Source organism: Camelus bactrianus, chromosome 5 (genome assembly GCF_048773025.1).
Source record: "Camelus bactrianus isolate YW-2024 breed Bactrian camel chromosome 5, ASM4877302v1, whole genome shotgun sequence".
Classification (NCBI taxonomy): Eukaryota; Metazoa; Chordata; class Mammalia; order Artiodactyla; family Camelidae; genus Camelus; species Camelus bactrianus.
Genome location: NC_133543.1, coordinates 18,043,894 through 18,061,215, shown reverse-complemented (window position 1 = coordinate 18,061,215; position 17,322 = coordinate 18,043,894). Strand labels below are relative to the sequence as shown.

The following is a 17,322-nucleotide window of genomic DNA, read 5'->3' as shown; positions in this document are numbered from 1 at the left end:
GGAGGGTCTCAGATGAGATGTGCTAGAAATGCAAGACAGATGGCAGATTCTGAAGATTCCGCATGAATAAAAGAATGTAAAATACGTTATTAACAATTTTTAAAATTAAATATTGAAATGTTAATATTGGGTTATATTGGATTAAATAAAATATGTTCTTGAGATTCATTTTGCTAATTAGTGAAACTAGTTTCTTTTTACCTGTGTGGATACTGGAAAATTTTAAGTCATACATGTGGTTCAGATTCTCTTTCTAATGAACATGCCCGCTAGCACGCTGACTGGTAAGAGCCCCACCCCAAGGATGCTCAGTTTTCAGACCTCTAGCAGCTGGGCTTCTAACCCTTCCTCCAGCCCTCCAACCCCCACCGCAGGCAGGAGGTGAAAAACTTCTTCCCTGGAGGAGCTAAACAGCCCCAGACAAAAGGCCTATTAAGAGCAACGCTGGGGATCCCCTAACCGTGGCCATTTCCAGCCCAATCTCCCTGGAGAGACATTTCCCAGCCCCCACACAGAGGGCCTTCAGTCAACTCTGAAGTGACGCATAAATATAAACAGTCAAGGTCACCGACATCTGAGGAAAGCTGATTACATAAAAGACAAGGACCAAAGCAGCCAGAGAAAGGGAACTCAGAGGAAACAGACCATACGGGCTGCAGGAGGAACTTGAACAAAACAATTCGAAGGCATATCATCAGAGAGATGAGAGAGAAGATTACATCCACCAGACACAAACAGGATGCGAAAAACAGGATGCATTCAGAGAGCAAGGAAGAGGGCTTGGAAATTGAATATGATGTAATATATGATAACCAAGATTTTAAAAATTCTGTAGATGGGTTGGAATAAACATCAGGAATTGCCCAGAAAGCAGAACACAAAGAGTGGAATGAAAAGTAGGAAGAAAGAAAGGAGAAAATTAGAAGTTGACTCCGGGATGTGCACTATCTGATTAAAAGTTTCAGAAAGAGAGGATAAAAACCAGAGGGAAGGAAATGATCAAATAGAGAGTGTAAGAATATTGCCCAAGAAATGAAGGATGTGAGTTTCCAGATGAAAGGACCACCAAATACCAGCAAAAAAAGGATGAAAATGCACTTGCGTGGGGGGCGCATCCTTATATTTCAAAACACAGGGTACAGAGAGGATCCTGCAGCTTAGCGAGAGAGGTAAGTAAAAAGACTCAGGAAACAATGACTTGTGGCTTGTCCCATAGCACTGGATGCCAAAACACAAGGCCTTGACAATTCTGGGGGAAGATGATTTTTCAACCTAATTTCTACACCCAGCAAAACTACAAATTAGGTATGAAAACCAAACAAAGACATTTTCAGATAGGCAAGGCCAAAAAATGCACCTTCCACACACTCTTTGTTGGATAGGCACTGGAGGATGTGCTCCAACACACCTAGGGAGTAAACCAAAGAGACAAGAAATGAAAGAATTGGATCTGTGGAGGAAAGTGAAGGGAATTCTCAGCATGAAGGTTAAGGGAGTTAAGCAGGTCAAGAGAACAACCAGCCCAAACAGAGCAGGAGGGCAGAAGGCTCTTCTAGAAAGAACATGGGTGGGTATATTAGGTTGAATAGTGTCCCCTACAAAGGTTCATTTCCTTAGAACATTAGAATGTGATCTCATCCAGAAAGAGGGTCTTTGCAGGTGTTATTAGTTAAGATGAGGTGTAGTTATAAGGACCTTAATCTAATACGACCGACATCATTTTAAGAAGGCCATGAGATTGGCAGGGAGAAAGATGAAACACAGGGAAGAAGACCCTGTGATGACGAAGGCAGAAACTGGAGCGAGGCATCTACAGGCTAAAGGACCAGCTTTGCCAAAACCTTGACTTTGAGCCTCTCGCCTCCAGAACTAGGTCTGGTGTTTGAAGCCACTGAGTTTGTGGCAGCTTGTTGCAGCAGCCCTAGGACACCGATACAGCATGAATAAACCAAACAAACAGGCAGGAATGGATTACATGTTGCTGCATTTGATCACTGGAGGGTTTTCCAGTTCTGTTGGAGAATTTGGGAGACTTAATGACAGTGACATAAAACAAATACATTCAAAATGACTCCATGAAAAAGAAAAAGTTAACTATTGGAAGTGAAATCATCGTATGCCAGTTGGCTCAGTGTTGTCAGAATTGTCTATTGTCTCTATGTCAGTTGTCAATTCTATGTCTGTGTCTGTTGTCAATGTCAATATTGTCTATTGTCTATATCAGTGTTGATGTAGACATAATGATGTATACATTGAATATGATTTAGCCAAAAACTGTGAAAAACTCCAATGGGAGGATGGAGGTGGTGGATGAAGAATTTTATATCCTTACCTTCCTTCACAAGGAGTCAACGAATAACACCTTAAATGGACAAGGCAAGAAATAGTAGACTACTTGGGGAGGGTATAGCTCAGTGGTGGAGCATATGCTTGGCATGCATGAGGTCCTGGGTTCAATCTCCAGTACTTCCATTAAAAAAAAAAAGTAGAATATTGTTCAGAAACATGAGAGTAAATATTAGGAGGAACAGATAAGGAGTTGAAGGGTGTTACCTCTGGGGAGCAGAAGTGGGGGCTCTTTTCAGGAGACTGCTTCCCCCACACACACACTATAAGCCTTGTCATTCTATTTAATTCTTTAAGCCAAGTACATGTATAACTTTGATGAAAAAAATTCTCTGCCTCACTGTGGAGAAAAGGGAACCTTCCTACACTGCTGGTGGGAATGCAGTTTGGTGCAGCCACTATGGAAAACAATATGGAGATTCCTCAAAAGACTAGGAATAGACTTACCATATGACCCAGTAATCCCGCTGCTGGGCATATATCCAGAAGGAACCCTACTTCAAAAATACACCTGCACCCCAATGCTCATAGCAGCACTATTTACAATAGCCAAACATGGAAACAGCCTAAATCAATAGGTGCCTGGTAAAGAAGATGTGGTATATTTATACAATGGAATGCTGTTCAGCCATAAAAAACGCCATTTGCAGCAACATGGATGTCCCTGGAGAATGCCATTCTAAGTGAAGTAAGCCAGAAAGAGAAAAACACTATATGAGATCGCTCATATGTGGAATCTAAACAAAAAAAGAACATTAATACAAAACAGAAACAGACTCATAGACATAGAATACAAACTTGTGGTTGCCAAGGGGGTAGGGGTGGGAAGGGACAGACTGAGAGTTCAAAATTTGTAGATACTGGCAGGCATATGTAGAATAGATAAACAAGATTATACTGTATAGCACAGGGAAATATATACAAGATCTTGTGGTAGCTCACGGTGAAAAAAAAATGTGACAATGAGTATATGCATGTTCATGTATAACTGAATAACTGTGCTCTACACTGGAATTTGACACAACACTGTAAAATGACTATAACTCAATAAAAAAATGTTTAAAAAAAATTCTCTGCCTCAGTTCTGAGTGCTTTGGGCAAACATGGATTCTGAAGGCCACCTGTGTATAATTTATTATTTTATATCTTTGACAATGAGTTGGTGGGAAAGTTTGAAAGACTGATAATGGCTTAAGTCGTGGTTCTCAGTGTGGTCCCTGGACCAGCGGTATCAGGGTCACCTGAGGCCTCATTAGGAATGCAGAGTCCCAGGCCCCACCCCCACAGCGGGGCCCAGGCAGCCGGGTTTGACACGCCCTGCATGTGATTCTGTTGCAGCTCCAGCTGCAGAGCCACTGGTCTGAGTTCCCTCAGTGAGTGGAAGCTTGATTCATCGCCTATAAAAGCCAGAGGTATCCCCCTTTTCTGGGCACAGCCTGATAGCCCAGCCACCTTGAAAGAATAAAAGCTTTGGATGACTATTAAAAACTTTAAAAGCGTTTGTGCCTTCCGACTCAGGGATCCCAATTCCAGGATTCTCTATTGCACGTGGAATAATCTTCGCCCATGAAAGTATTCATCACTGTGTTATTTATAATAGCAAAAAATGGGAAACAACCTAAACGTCCAAAAAATAGGTATTTGGTTAGAGACATTCACAGAGGAGTCCATAATGTTTATGGAAGATTTGAAAGAATACAGAGCATGCTTCTGTGTTCATGGAAAGAGGCAAGAGTCAAAATTGTGCACACAGGATGACCACAAGCATGTGGGGAAAACTGGGAGCACAAAAAAGTCTGGAAGGAAACCCCAGAAAATGTTCACTAGATGGGATTAGGGTATTTTTTTTTCTACTCAAAAAAAAAAAACACTTTTGGCCAAATTTTATGATGGACATATAATTATTTAAGCAACCTATCTCTGGAGGAAAAAAGGAGTACAAATTGAGGCAGGGGCTGCTGCTTTTTCAAGAGAAAAGCCTCTCACGGATGGAGAGCTTCAGACCTTCCCCTTCACGTCCCCTTGGGGCTCTGCAGGCAGAGGGGCCAGGAGGGAAGGAACCGCTGCTGTTTTATGAGCTGCTCTATCCCCAGGGCCTGGCATATAGGAGATGCTCAATAAATATTTGAGGAAGACAGGCAGGCTCTCATGATCTCATTTAAACCTCCTAAAACACCTGTGATGGAGGTATTATCACAATGCAATTTTGTCTCCTTGGTAGACTGTAAACGCTTTGAGTAATGAAACAATTTTTGTAATCTCCATAAGCCCTTCTGAGCACGAAGAAGTGCTCAAAGAAAGCTGAATAAGTTATGATCCTGATATTACAGGTGATGAAACTGTCCATATTCATACAGGGAAACCCTGGCAGATCTGGGAGTCAAGACTCAGTGAGTTGAGCTCCAAACTGGAGGCTTTGGGGGCACAGTGAGCTGTATCAGGCAAGTCCCTCATCCCCAGGTTTTGTGGGACTACTGGCCTATGTGGAAATCCAGATCTACAGAGCCCTACAGTGCCCGCTGGCCGAGGGTCATGTGCTAATCAGGCTACCAAAGTTCAGAAGCAGGAAGGCTCAGTGAGTTCTGCCAGTTCAGGGAACTTCCCTGATGGTCTGATGAGGAAGTAGGGCCCTTGCATGTAAGGATTCAGACAAGCAGAAAAGACAGTGGAGGGCATTCCTGGCAGGGGCACTTCTTAATTAAAGGCACCAACAAGAAAGTAAATGAAGCTAATGGCTGGTACACATGACTACCCCTGTAAGCCTGTGAGTCAGTCACAGACACCTGACTCTGTCTAGAACCCAGTGGGTAACTTACACAGGTTTATCAAATGAACAATTGATGACTGGATGGATGGATGGATAAATAGACAGACAGATGGATGGATGCAAGGATGAATGGGTGCGTGGATGGAAGGATGGATAGATGATGTTTGTTTATGGCAGAATAAGAATTAAAGGATTATGTTATGTCATGTCTCTGAGCCAAGGTTTTTCTGAGAGGCCTCTGAAGGTTGTTATGATGATTAAACAATGCATATAAAGTGCCGAGCTCAATGCCTGGCATATAGTAAGTGCTCAAGAAATCAGAGTTGTTATCATCTTCATTGACCAGAAAGGAAAAGGGTAAGAGATGTAATGGAGTGTGCAGCTGTCTGTCTTGCTACCATTTCCCCTCCTTCTGAGAAGCAGAATCCTGAGTTTCCTTTGGGAAGCTATGTGGTTTGAGTAGCTTAAGCCAATCAGTGTATTCCATTCCCTCAGGCCTCTGTGACTGGTTCAAGGATGTGTACGACACTTAAGCTGGTCCAATCAGTGAATCTCAGAATATTTGCTGGGAATGCTGGGACACAGCCTCTTTCTTTCTCTCATTAGACATAACAGTGAAGCCAGTAAGCAGCCCAGAAGCTGCTGGCAGTTACACTGGGAGCAACAGCCTAATGTTAAGCAAAGTAGAAAGACAAAAGGAAATGTTGAGCTGCTAGATCCAGCCTCACCTGAAGTTGGTGCTCCCTGGACTTGTTAGTTATAATTGAACCAATTAACTGCTTTTATGTTTAAAGCCTATCTAAGCAGGTTTTCTGATACCTACAGTCAAAAGCACCCTAACTGATTCAGAAAGGAAGCAAGGGACCTAATTAAACTTAAAAGCTTTTGCACAGCTTTTAAAGGAAACCATAAACAAAACAAGAAGACAACCTATGGAATGGGAGAAACTATTTGCAAATGATGAGACTGACAAGGGCTTAATTTCCAGAATATACAAACAACTTACACAACTCAATAACAAAAAAAACCAAACAACCCAATCCAAAAGTGAGCAGAAGGCCTAAAAAGACATTTCTCCAGTGAAGATACACAGATGCCCAATATGGCACATGAAAAGATGCTTAACATCATTAATTATTTGAGAAATGCAAGTCAAAACTACAATGAGGTATCACCCTACACAGGTCAGAATGGCCATCATTCAAAAGTCCACAAACGATAAATGCTGGAGAGGGTGTGGAGTAAAGGGATCCCTCCTGTACTGTTGGTGGGAATGTCATTTGGTGCAGCCACGATAGAAAACAGTATGGAAGTTCCTGAAAAAACTAAAAATAGACCTACCATATGATCCAGAAATCCCACCCTTGGGCATATATCCAGAGAAAACCCTAATTTGAAAAGATACATGCACACCAAATGTTCATAGCAGCACTATTTACAATAGCCAAACTTGGAAGCAACATAAATGTCCATCAGCAGATGACTGAATAAAGAAGTTGTGGTATATGTATACAATGGAATACTACTCAGCCATAAAGAAGAATGAAATATTGCCATTTGCAGCAACATGGATGGATCTAGAGATTATCACACTAAGTAAGTCAGAAAGAAAAAGACAAATATCACATGATATCATTTATATGTGAAATCTAAAATATGATACAAGTAAACTTATTTATAAAACAAAAATATATTCACAGACATAGAAAACAAACGTATGGTTATCTAAGGGGAAAGGGTGTGGGGAGAGGGATAAATTAGCAGTTTGGGATTAGCAGATATAAACTAGTGTATACAAAATAGAAAAACAAGGTCCTACTGTACAGCACAGGGTATATTCAATGGCTTGTAATAACCTATAATGGAAAACAATATGAAAAAGAATATATTTATATGTATGACTGAATTACTATGCTGTACACCAGAAACTAACACAACATTGTAAATCAACTATACTTCAATTAAAAAAAAAAAGAAAGGAAGTAGGAATGAAGACATATGAATGGAATGTCTAAGGCAGATGAGGCAACAAGTATTGGGGGGTATCAAGTGGTAAAAGGCTTTGGACACCAGAAATTGAGGCTAAGTTTTAGCTGTTACTTCCCATTTGACAGACAAGTAAAACCGAGGCCAGAGGGTTAAACACCAAGCAACTTGTATAGGATTTCATGAGTTAACTAACTTAACCGAGTGTAGAGCTGGCACTAGAATCCAAATCTTGTCTCAGTGCCCTTTCCCACGTACCCTGCAGCCACCACACCCATGGAGAAACGTACCCCATCCGAGGGCGACAAATCCCTGGAGGCACTTCCTCTCCGAGGAGAAGGAGATGACAAGGAGGGTGTGAAGGTAGAGGCCTTCCACTAGCAGCCAGGAGTAGTTGGCCAGGATGCAGTACTGGAAGAAGACCATGACCAGCTGACAGCCCACCTGGACAAGGAGAGGCAGCTAAGCCCCAGGCTGGCAGCTGTGGGCTTCCCTCCGCCAGTGGTGGGATACAGTAGGGGCCAGTGTCCAGGCCGCAAAGCAAGACTCTGGGGCTCATGGCCATCCCCTCTGGCCTCCCACCATCAGAAGACCAGGCTCATAGAATTCTCTAGAAAGTGGAAATCCATAGGCCAGCAGGTTGAGTCAAGATGGCCAAGGGGCTCTTGCACACAGCAGCAGGGGACTGCATTCAAATTCTGGGACTGGCTGCCACTTATAAACCTGTCATACACTGCTCAATGCCCAACAGGAAGTGAGGGCGTTTTCCAGATAAGGAAACTGAGACCTAGAGAGGGAAGGGGGTTTCTGAGCAGCAGGTTAACAAAATCCTTTCCGGGTTTAGTTTTCCTGGAATCAGATGAAGAAGGGATGTGGCAACTATGTTAGGGGGCAACATGGATTATAGTAGACACAGCCCCTGACTGGTGCCCTGTGTCTGGATTGGAGACCTCTAAATGCCTGATGGGCATGCCACAGCGTTGGCCTCACCTGATTCTGTGATTCTTGTCACAGGCAAGTCCCTGGCAGGGACCTGGAAGCTATGCCTGTGGGATTGTGGGGCATGAGGTTTCTTTGCTAGCCTGGCTCCCATACCCTTGCTAGGAGGGTCTTTCCTTTCACTAAGCTGTCCCCTGAAGAGAGGACAGCTCCTGGGATGGCCCTAGGGCTGCTGCCAGAATGCCGCAAGGTTATGTCCACAGAGGAGGAGCACCCAGCACCGCCCTGCTGGCCATCTGTGGTTCCCACCCTGTGGCCTCCCAGAGACTGATTCCAGGTGTGGCCCATGGTTGGCTCGTGAGTCTGCTGTTTAGTAGAATCTGAAAATATTTCCTGCTGGGCACTGCTGGGCTTCTGCACTGCCGGTCAGTGATGGGGTGGGGCCTGAATTTAAGTCCTCTGACTCCCACTCTGGTAATCTCCTTTCATCCTGGAAATCTCCCTGAGACACATGGGCCCTCTTCAGGGACCTCTCAGTTTGAGTCAGAAAACACACACACGCGTGCACACACACACAGGAAAAACTATAAACACTACAAACTTAACAGATCCGTGAGCAATTACAGATGTGAGTGTTGGGAAGTGGCAGGCAGATTGACTAAACCAATCTCAACCTCCAGTCCCTTTCCCTGTTGCTTGCCTCTGCTATGGAGATGATGATAGCAAAAAACAAACTCAGTCTTCCAGCTTCCTTTGCAGTTAGATGTGGTCACTTGACACAGTTCCAGCCAATGAGATGTAGATGTAGTCTTGGTGGGAGAGCCTCCTTTCCCAAATGAGAAGGCAAGGCCTCCCAAAGAAAAGAAATGTTTAACCTTGACTTTCCTCCTTTTCTCCTGGAATGTAGATGTGAGGCCTGGGGTTGCAGCAGCCATCTTGCTAACATGCAGTGTAAAGCACAGGATCAAGAATAGCAGAGCAGAAAGGGAAAAGGACTGTGTCCATTGTGCCATCATGGGCCACTGTGCCACCTCTGGATTACCCAGCTGTGGATCGCTTCTGTGGGAAACAACCCCCATCTGTTCAAGCCACTGATATACAGTTTTCTGTAATGTACAGCAAAAGGGATCTCAACTGAGACAAACTGGTAGTGCAACAAATTGACTCATCTGAGCATTCAAAAGAAGAGGGTTAGATTTAACAGAATATGATTGTTTTCCCGCAGATCTGTGCATGCAGACATGCAAGCATATGGCCACCTTTTCCTTTCTACAACCAATCCCAACCCTCTCTAGACTTGGCCATCTGTCTACATTTGGGACTTGGCAGGAGTAGGGAAAGGAGGATCCTTGCTATGTGTCTAACTTCCAGAGTGGCTAATCCACTCCCGGACACTAGGAGATGAACAGCAGCCCCCACGGGCTTCACAACAAACTGCTTTCATAGGGGTCCCAGACTGTGCATGGGGACGTGGGACACCCTGATACCTCCTGGCCCAGCCCCAGCACTGGCCACTTTAGCCTAGGCATTAAGTGGAGCCTCAGCAGGGACTTGGGGGAAGGACATCCCGGCTACCACTCTCCCCGAAGTTAGGCGGGGAAGGCAGGCAGGCCTGGTCACACCCTGGGCCCCATGGGCATGTTACCCTGTGGGCATTGCAGTGAGCGACATCGTCGGAGGAGAAGAGCACGGCATCCTTGATGAAGTTGGACAGGGCGCGGAGGATGAAGGACACAAACAGGTGCATGTGGATGTAGTTGCGCGTGCAGTGGAGCCTCCTGGAGGGAGAGAATGCAGGGGTGTGGGGGCCAGAGCCGGAGAGGCTGGGGCTCAGTCAGGTCCGCCCCTCTCCCTGTGTCCCGGGGAAACCCAGGTCCTGACACGACATCTCTCTGTATCTCTTTGTTAGCAGAACCTGAATGGGAACCCAGTCCCCAGGTGCCCAGTCTACTCTCACTCATGCTGCAATTGAAAACAACACAAAAGCTGGGGTTACAGAAGAGAGATTATATTCTGCCCTGACCACAATCTCCAGCTCCCAGAATGGTTTAGAATGGAGTAGGAGGGGGGACAAGAGGCACAGAAGGAACACAGGCTATAGTGAAAAATCAGACTCAGCTTCTGTCACTTTTCAGCTACGCAACCAGACTTTCTTAGGGGGAACACATTACTGCTCTGGGTGGGGCTGACTCCACCCCACCCCACCTTCAGGACAGACTTGACCAATCAGAGCTCTCCATACCCGGCTGCAGTGAATGGCTCAGGGTTGAGCACGTGCCCCAAGCCTGGCCTATGGGAACTCCCCCAGGATTTTCATTGCAACTAATGGAGTAGAGGGTCTCCTTGCCCAGGTGTAGCTGAGCTGGTAGAACGGACCCCTGTAGCTGCTGGTAATCGTCTCTGCCACTCTGGCAGAAAGCCTGCCCGAGGATGAGGCCAATGCAGGGCAAAGAAATGGCAGGAGACAGACCTAGTTCGCTGATACCTTTGAACATTTAGATCCAGCCACGTCTAACATCAGATGCCCCTGAACTTGTCAAGTGTGTGCATCAAGTCACCTTTGTTTTTCTTAAGCTGTTTTAAGGTAGATTTCTGTTTTGTTTTGTTTGTTTGTTTGTTTGTTCGTTTTTTGCGACCAAGAGTCTGGCTAATACACCTTTAAAATGGGGATAATGATACTTACAGCATTGTGTGAAAATTAGAAATAATATATGCAGGGGGGATGGTATAGCTCAGTGACAGAGCACATGCTTAGCATGCACGAGGTCCTGGGTTCAGTCCCCAGCACCTCCATTCAAAAAATAAATTAAAAAAATAATGCATGCAAAGCAACTGGTGCAGTAAGTGTTTAGTGATGTACAGTTAATGTTGAATGAATAAAGGAACGAACAAGGTCGCAGATACTTCAGTGCTTTGCCACAGGTAAGCTTTAGATCAAGAGGAGACAAAGTGACCCAGGCAGAGCTTCCTCTCCCTGGTCTCAGCAATGAAAAGAGACCCAAAGGCTGTGCCTGGGGCAGGCTGGGAAGATGCAGAGCTGGCAGCGAGTTCTCACCGGAAAGCACAGAGGATGCTGAGGGCAACCAGGAGCATCACCAGGGAGAAGCTGTAGCCCACAGTGTACATGACCTTCAGCTTCAGCAGGAACTGGTACTGCAGAGAGAGACAGGCGTGTGTCAGCCCCACCCGTCCACCTGGCTGGATCTGCTCTTTTTTGCCTCGGGTGTGCCTGCTACAGGCAGCCTGAACCCCTTCAACTCTGACCACTCTTCTGCTCCTACCCCAAGGTCACAAAATTCAAAGACTCATGACAGCTCGGCTTGGGAAAAGATCTGGCGGATCTGATGCCAATTCAAACTTCTACCCCATGTATAGGGCCCCTTGCTACCACCCTGAATTCAGTCCTTTACTTGAATACATTCAGGGATGAGGTGCTCACTGCTTTTTGAGGAAGGCAGTCAGTATACAGCAGTGTAAAGTATTAAACTTTTTTTCCCTTGTGTAAATCTAAAATCTGACTACTTTTCAATTGTACCTATTGGCCCCTTTTCCGTTTCTGGAGCCAGTTAAAATAAATTGAATTTGTCTTGTATCTAAACTCCAGCATTATTTTAAAAATAAACTTTTCATTTTAGAATAGTTTTAGACTTACACATTTTCACCATCATCTGACTAAAGGGAAAAAACAAATAGACATTTCAACAGTAAGAAAGGATGATTCAATTCTCAGAATCAAAGACAAAGTTTGTGCCAGTCTGTGGACCAGAACTTAGGGACCAGCAAATCACATGGTCTGGAAACCCTTCCAATCTTAGGGATTTTTTTTTTCTTCCTAACATAAGCTGAAGCCACCATAGGTCTCTTTTTTTTTTATTTTTTTTTTATTTTTTATTTTTGGACAATTAATTTTCTGAGTTAGGTTCAGAGCTCTGCGTTTATCTTTGTTAAGTTTCTGCTCCTTCTTTTGGCATTTTACAGTTTCAACTGGCCACTAATATCACAGTTAAGGCCCTGAGCTCCATTCTTTCCCAGCTGATTAGCCTAAGCGAGCAGTCCTTTTGTGTGGTTTTGATAGATATAACTCACAAAGACAAAAGCTCTTTGGGGTCTTCAATAATTCTTAAGAGTGTAAAAGGCACCAGAAGTCAGGCTGTCCTTTCTCCTGGACAAGCAGGCTTGGGGATGTCTGCGGCAACAGTCACCAATGGCAGTCATCTTAAAACGAGAGAGTGCCAGCCTTGGGAAGAAGCCACTGGGGTAGCAGGAGGAGAGACAGGAAGAGCCTGGTCCTTGGTGGCTTGGCGGGGCTGCTTCATTAGAGTCCTGACGCCCCTTCTCTGTACTGCCTCGTTACGTGAACCACATTAGTTTATGAAGCTGGTTGGAAATTTCTGTCGTTTGCAGCCTAAAGCATCCTTTTGAACCTGCCACTCATTATACAAACTGGTCCTCTTAATCTTAGTGGATTTTACGAATGTGATGCCCATAAGCCTCCGGTCTTCATACAGGTCAGTGATAGAAATGGGAATCTACAGAGGTCAGAGCCCATCCACCAGCCCTCCAAGGCCATATGCTTCCTTGTTGGGGCCCATTATTAAATTACTCCCCTCAGAGCTAAGACCTCATGTGTCTTCCCATTTTGGATGAAAAGCCCCAGGAGAGAAAAGACTCCATCCTCTACTTTGGTCCCCCAGTCAGTCTCCTTTGTGAAGAACAAGACTGACTGGCTATAGCGGGAGAACCCTGAGAAAAAATTCCAAAGCAGCTGCGATCTTCCTCCCAACTTTGTCCTTTCTCCCTGAATTCTTCTGTGTCCCCTCCATGCTTCTCTAACATGCTCCCACCCCATCCTCCAAGGGACCAGGAAGCTTTTCCTCCTGTTTTCCCACTGGGAAGTTTAGCCTATGTTTAGCCTTAGTGGGGTGGCAGCAGAAGGCAGAGGACAAGGCACTAGACTCGGTTTGAATCCTGCCTCTGCTACTTTCTTTTTTCTTTTCTTTTTTCTCTGCTCCTTTCTAAACACATTCCTCGCCTCCAAGCCTCAGTTTCCTCTTCTGCAAAATGGAGAAAATAATGTCCTTACAATGAGTCCTTCTGAGGATTCGGCGTAGTCGTGCATCAAGCAGCTGGCCTGACGTAGACGTTCCGTCCGACAAACAGGTATCCGGCCCCTTGCAGGTGCCAGGCACGGTGCTGGGCCCTGGAGGCCCGGAAATGAATAAGACTCTTTTTGATTTCTCAGCGCTGCTTCCATGCACCTAGACCCACGCCTGGCCCACCGTTGTTGCTGGTTAGATGTTTGCTGAGTGAATGAAGGCCTCTGAGGAGCTCATAGTTTAGCTGGGGAGATGGATATGCATGGCACGTGCTGGTGATTGACTATAACATGGTAGTTGATAGTTGGAAGCCAACAAAGGGTATTAAGTGAGATGGCAAAACGGGCTTTCCGGAGCTGATGAGCGGGAGTGGAGTCTTGAAGGATGTGAATGAATCAGCCAGGAAAAGCGAGGTGGGAGGGGTTCTCTGAAACTGATGGCGCCTTCAGGGAGGCCGCTGGAGGCATCTGAAGACGTTCAGCCCCCAGCTCACAGTGTCCTCTCTCAAACCAGGCCCACCCAAGGCTCCTCTGAGAGGAACATTTATGAGCACATGTGGCGGCCAGGGACCCCTCTCAGCAGCCCTGTGAGTTAACCCTGGTTCTCTTGACAAGCCTGTGAGGTGAGAACTATCATTAACTCCATTTCCCTGATGAAGAAACTGAGGCACAGAGAGGTTAAGTCCTCCTCACCCCCACCAAGGTCACAGGGCAAGTTCAGACACACCGGCTTGGCTCCAAGCATTTAGCCCCAGTCACTGCTCTTTGGGTTTCATGCCCACCTGACCCCTAGAGTCACGGTGGCACGTGGCAGCCCTCACTGTGCCACGGCCCTCAGGACCGTCATCTCTGGGCTGACAGAGGGCAGGGAAGTAGGCCCAGCCACCCCAGAGAGCAGGGGAGGTGTGGAGGTGAGGGGCACAGCCCCCAGGTTGCCTGACCTCAGCCCTGGGCCGGCTCCGTTTTGTCCTCCCCCAGATGCTCCTGCCCTGCAGGCCCCCACCCGCAGGGATGTCCCCACCCCATAGCGAGGCACCTACCCCACAGGGAGGCCCCCACCCCGCAGGGAGGCCCCTACCCCACAGGGAGGCGTAGGCAGGCTTACCCGCTTCTCATTGGAAGAGTCGTTCACATTCACCCCACAGGCCAGGTCAGGTCTGGGGAAGGTTTCCGACCAGCCGCGCTGTGTGCAGTTTCGAAACATGGAACCTGCGGGGGCCAAGCATCTTTCAGGTGAGCAGTGGGGAGCAGACAGATGGCTGGGGCTCCAGGTGCCTTGCCACGCCTTGGGGGCAGCCAGAGCTTCCTTCTGTCACTCTCTCCCCAGCCACCTTTCTCAGAACCACACCATCAACTCCCAACTGGCCCAGCTGATCCTTGAAGGATTTGTAAGAGTCAGAAAAAGTGGTGGGAGAGGTACGTAGGTGGATGGCCCTAGAGGCGCAAAGACCCAGGATGTGTTTGCGTGTGTGTGCATGTGTGAAAGAGAGACACAGACCTGTGGAGCCCCGATACCTCGACTTACAAACCAGGCCGGCCCTGAATGAATACCTGCCCCCAGCCGCCAAGCACTGCCTGCCTCCCTCCTGGCCCCGACTGCCTCCTCCACACCCCCACGCCCCACGTCCCACTGTGCCAGGCACCAGGCTCCACCAGGGAGGAGACTGACACAGGTCACAGTACCCAGCACTCCCCAAAACTCCTCTCAACAGGACCCAGCAGAACTTCCAGCATCACTGCTCCCACCCGGGGCCCAGCTGCACTCCAGGGATCTTAGACTCTGTGCCGCTGTAACCCGCTTCACCCCGGCCCGTCCCCACCCCTCACCCTTCCCTCCCCAGGTCCAAACTCCACTCTCCACCCTCCACCCCCACTGGCTGAGGTGCCACTTCAGGCTTTTTGAGGGTTTTCCCGAAGCAGGGGGCTGTGCTCCCCAACCACCTGGGTGCTCGCCAAAGAATAGCGCCTTCAAGCTAGGAGGACGCTGTTACTTTTTCAAGGGGTTGCGGTGTCTCATATGATTAGAGAGACTGGATGGAATGCTTAAGAACATCAGTCCAGAGTGACTCTGATGACACATCCCTAACCAAAAAAATGTGGATCTCACACAAATGATTGTGTAGTTACTCAGTTATAAAATGTCACTGTCTACTTTAACAGAACATGGTAATGACCACATGCCAGGCACCGGGCTAAGCATGTGATACGTCTTAACTCATTAAATCCAAACAAGACTGTGAGGTCGGCACTGTTCCTTTTATAGGCAAAATCTCTTCTAACGTGTAAGTACTGCACCCACTTGCTAGCTGGGGAAACTGAGGCACAAAGGAGTTCAAGACCTTGCTCAAGATTGCGCTGCAGTAAGTGGGGGACATGGGATTTGAACCCCGGGTTCAGGCCTGCACATGACGTGCTAATCCCCTCCCTTACTCCTGCTTTCCTCGCTTCCAGGGGCTGGAGCCATTCATTGGGTGGGTCCCCCAGAGAATCTGGCCTGGGTAAGGCCACACCCATAATGAACTTTTCTACTTCTCTCCTGGCTCCTGGTCCTACTCCTGCACTAAGAAGCTCTACTTAAAAAAATTTTTTTTAATATGTATTTTATTGATTTAAAAAAATTTTTTAAATGGAGGTCCTGGGGATTGAACCCAGGACTTTGCACATGTTAAGCACGTGCTCTGCCACTAAGCCCCCAAGAAGTTCTACCTTAGACCTAACTTCATGCCCTGCTCCCCAGCATCTGAAAACCAGCAGGGTGGCACCAAGCTAAAACCTGCCAGGCAGCCACCCCTCACAGAAGGAATGGAGTTATTGGCCCTTCAGCAGCGATGACAAGGCTCTACCTCTGTGTTTTTCTGTGTTACAAGCCACCAGGTAACTGGCTCACCACTCACACCTCAGCACAAGGCTGCACCCTGGCCCCTCACTCTGTAGTGACAATGGCTCCCCTGTCTCCTCAGCAGACGATGAGTCCCAAGGGTTCCCCAGGGCTTGCCCGGACCAGCTCTGCCTCCTCAAACATTTGCAGGCTGGCTGGCTGGCTAGGAAAGCAAAGGATGGGGGATGAAGAGCCCACTCTAACCTCTTCTATGAGAAAAGGGGGGAGAGCTTGTCCAGACGGAGCTTTGAGAGCAGAAGCACAAAGACAGGGGAGAGGAGCTGCCAGCCAAGAAGGAAGACTTGGAAAGCCATCAGGAGGGGCTTCCCTGCCTGCACTGACCGGCCCAGCTGTGCCCTCTGCTCTGGGCTGCAGCGGAGGGCTGGCTCCAGTCCCCGGGTCGGGCTATGTGGATGCTGCGGGTGCAGGGCGCTGATCCCAGCCCCATAGCTAGGAGCAGTGCCACCCCTTTTGCTCTAATTAGTATTCTGTCCAAGGCCCATTAGTCCCCCTAGCTAGGCCTGGCATGTTCCTCTCGATCTGACAAGCCCCAGGGTCTGGGCCACTGGCTCTCAGGGTTTAGGATCAAATGGGTTCCACTGAGCTGGAGAAATATGGCGGCATTTCCGGAACCACCAGATTCTGATCTAATTGAAGGAGATGCTGCTGGCCTATTTTACAGACGGAAAAACCAAGACCCAGAATTGGGCAAGTGCCCCACCGGGACATATCCCATCACTGTACCGTCTTCCTGCCTGGCCTTCTCCCTGCAGTCCCAGGGGCAGCTCAGGCAGGACATCGTGGCCTTTGGGCTCTAGTCATGCCAGGTCTATGACGGCTCATGTGGCCTGGAGCACAGGTTTAGAACCAGCTCCATCTGAGCTGGAAACCCAGCACTGCCTCTTGGTTGCTGTGTGACCTTAGGTGCATCGCTTCTCTGTGTCAAATGGCAATAACCACCCAAGCTGCAGGACTGGGCAAGAAATACAATAGCCCACGGAAATCACCCAGGCTGGTGCCAGACACAGAGCGGGCGCCACAGGGCTACTTCCCTTCTGCATTTGGCTTTTCTAAAATAGACTGGGATTGGGGGAGGAGGGGTGGATTCTTGGAATTTAGGAGACGGGTGGAAGATTTCTGTAGTTAAATCAATGGAGCTACATTGTCAGACAGGAAAGAATGGGGGTCATATTGAGGCTGGTGGATGAGAAACTGAATTAAAACCACACAAACTTCCTGGAATCCAGAAGCAGTTATCGGACAGTGTGTCCCTGGAGGCTGGGCTGCCTGTCCTGGGGCCTGCTCTTCACT

At 47.4% G+C, this 17,322-nt stretch overlaps 1 protein-coding gene across 2 annotated transcripts in view; it reads right to left on the bottom strand.

Annotated features, from left to right (window-relative positions):
- The window catches only part of SCTR (secretin receptor), a 70,672-nt gene that overhangs the window by 14,219 nt on the left and 39,131 nt on the right, over positions 1–17,322 (bottom strand). The window contains exons 4-7 of one of the 2 annotated variants that reach the window (XM_074363517.1): positions 14,239–14,342; positions 11,094–11,191; positions 9,684–9,816; positions 7,390–7,510 (exon numbers count right to left, since the gene is read on the bottom strand). In XM_074363517.1, coding sequence (XP_074219618.1) covers positions 7,390–7,510; positions 9,684–9,816; positions 11,094–11,191; positions 14,239–14,342 — 456 coding nt within the window. Of the gene's footprint in view, positions 1–7,389; positions 7,544–9,683; positions 9,817–11,093; positions 11,192–14,238; positions 14,343–17,322 lie in introns of both variants that reach the window. The other variant, XM_074363516.1, reaches the window with a different exon arrangement.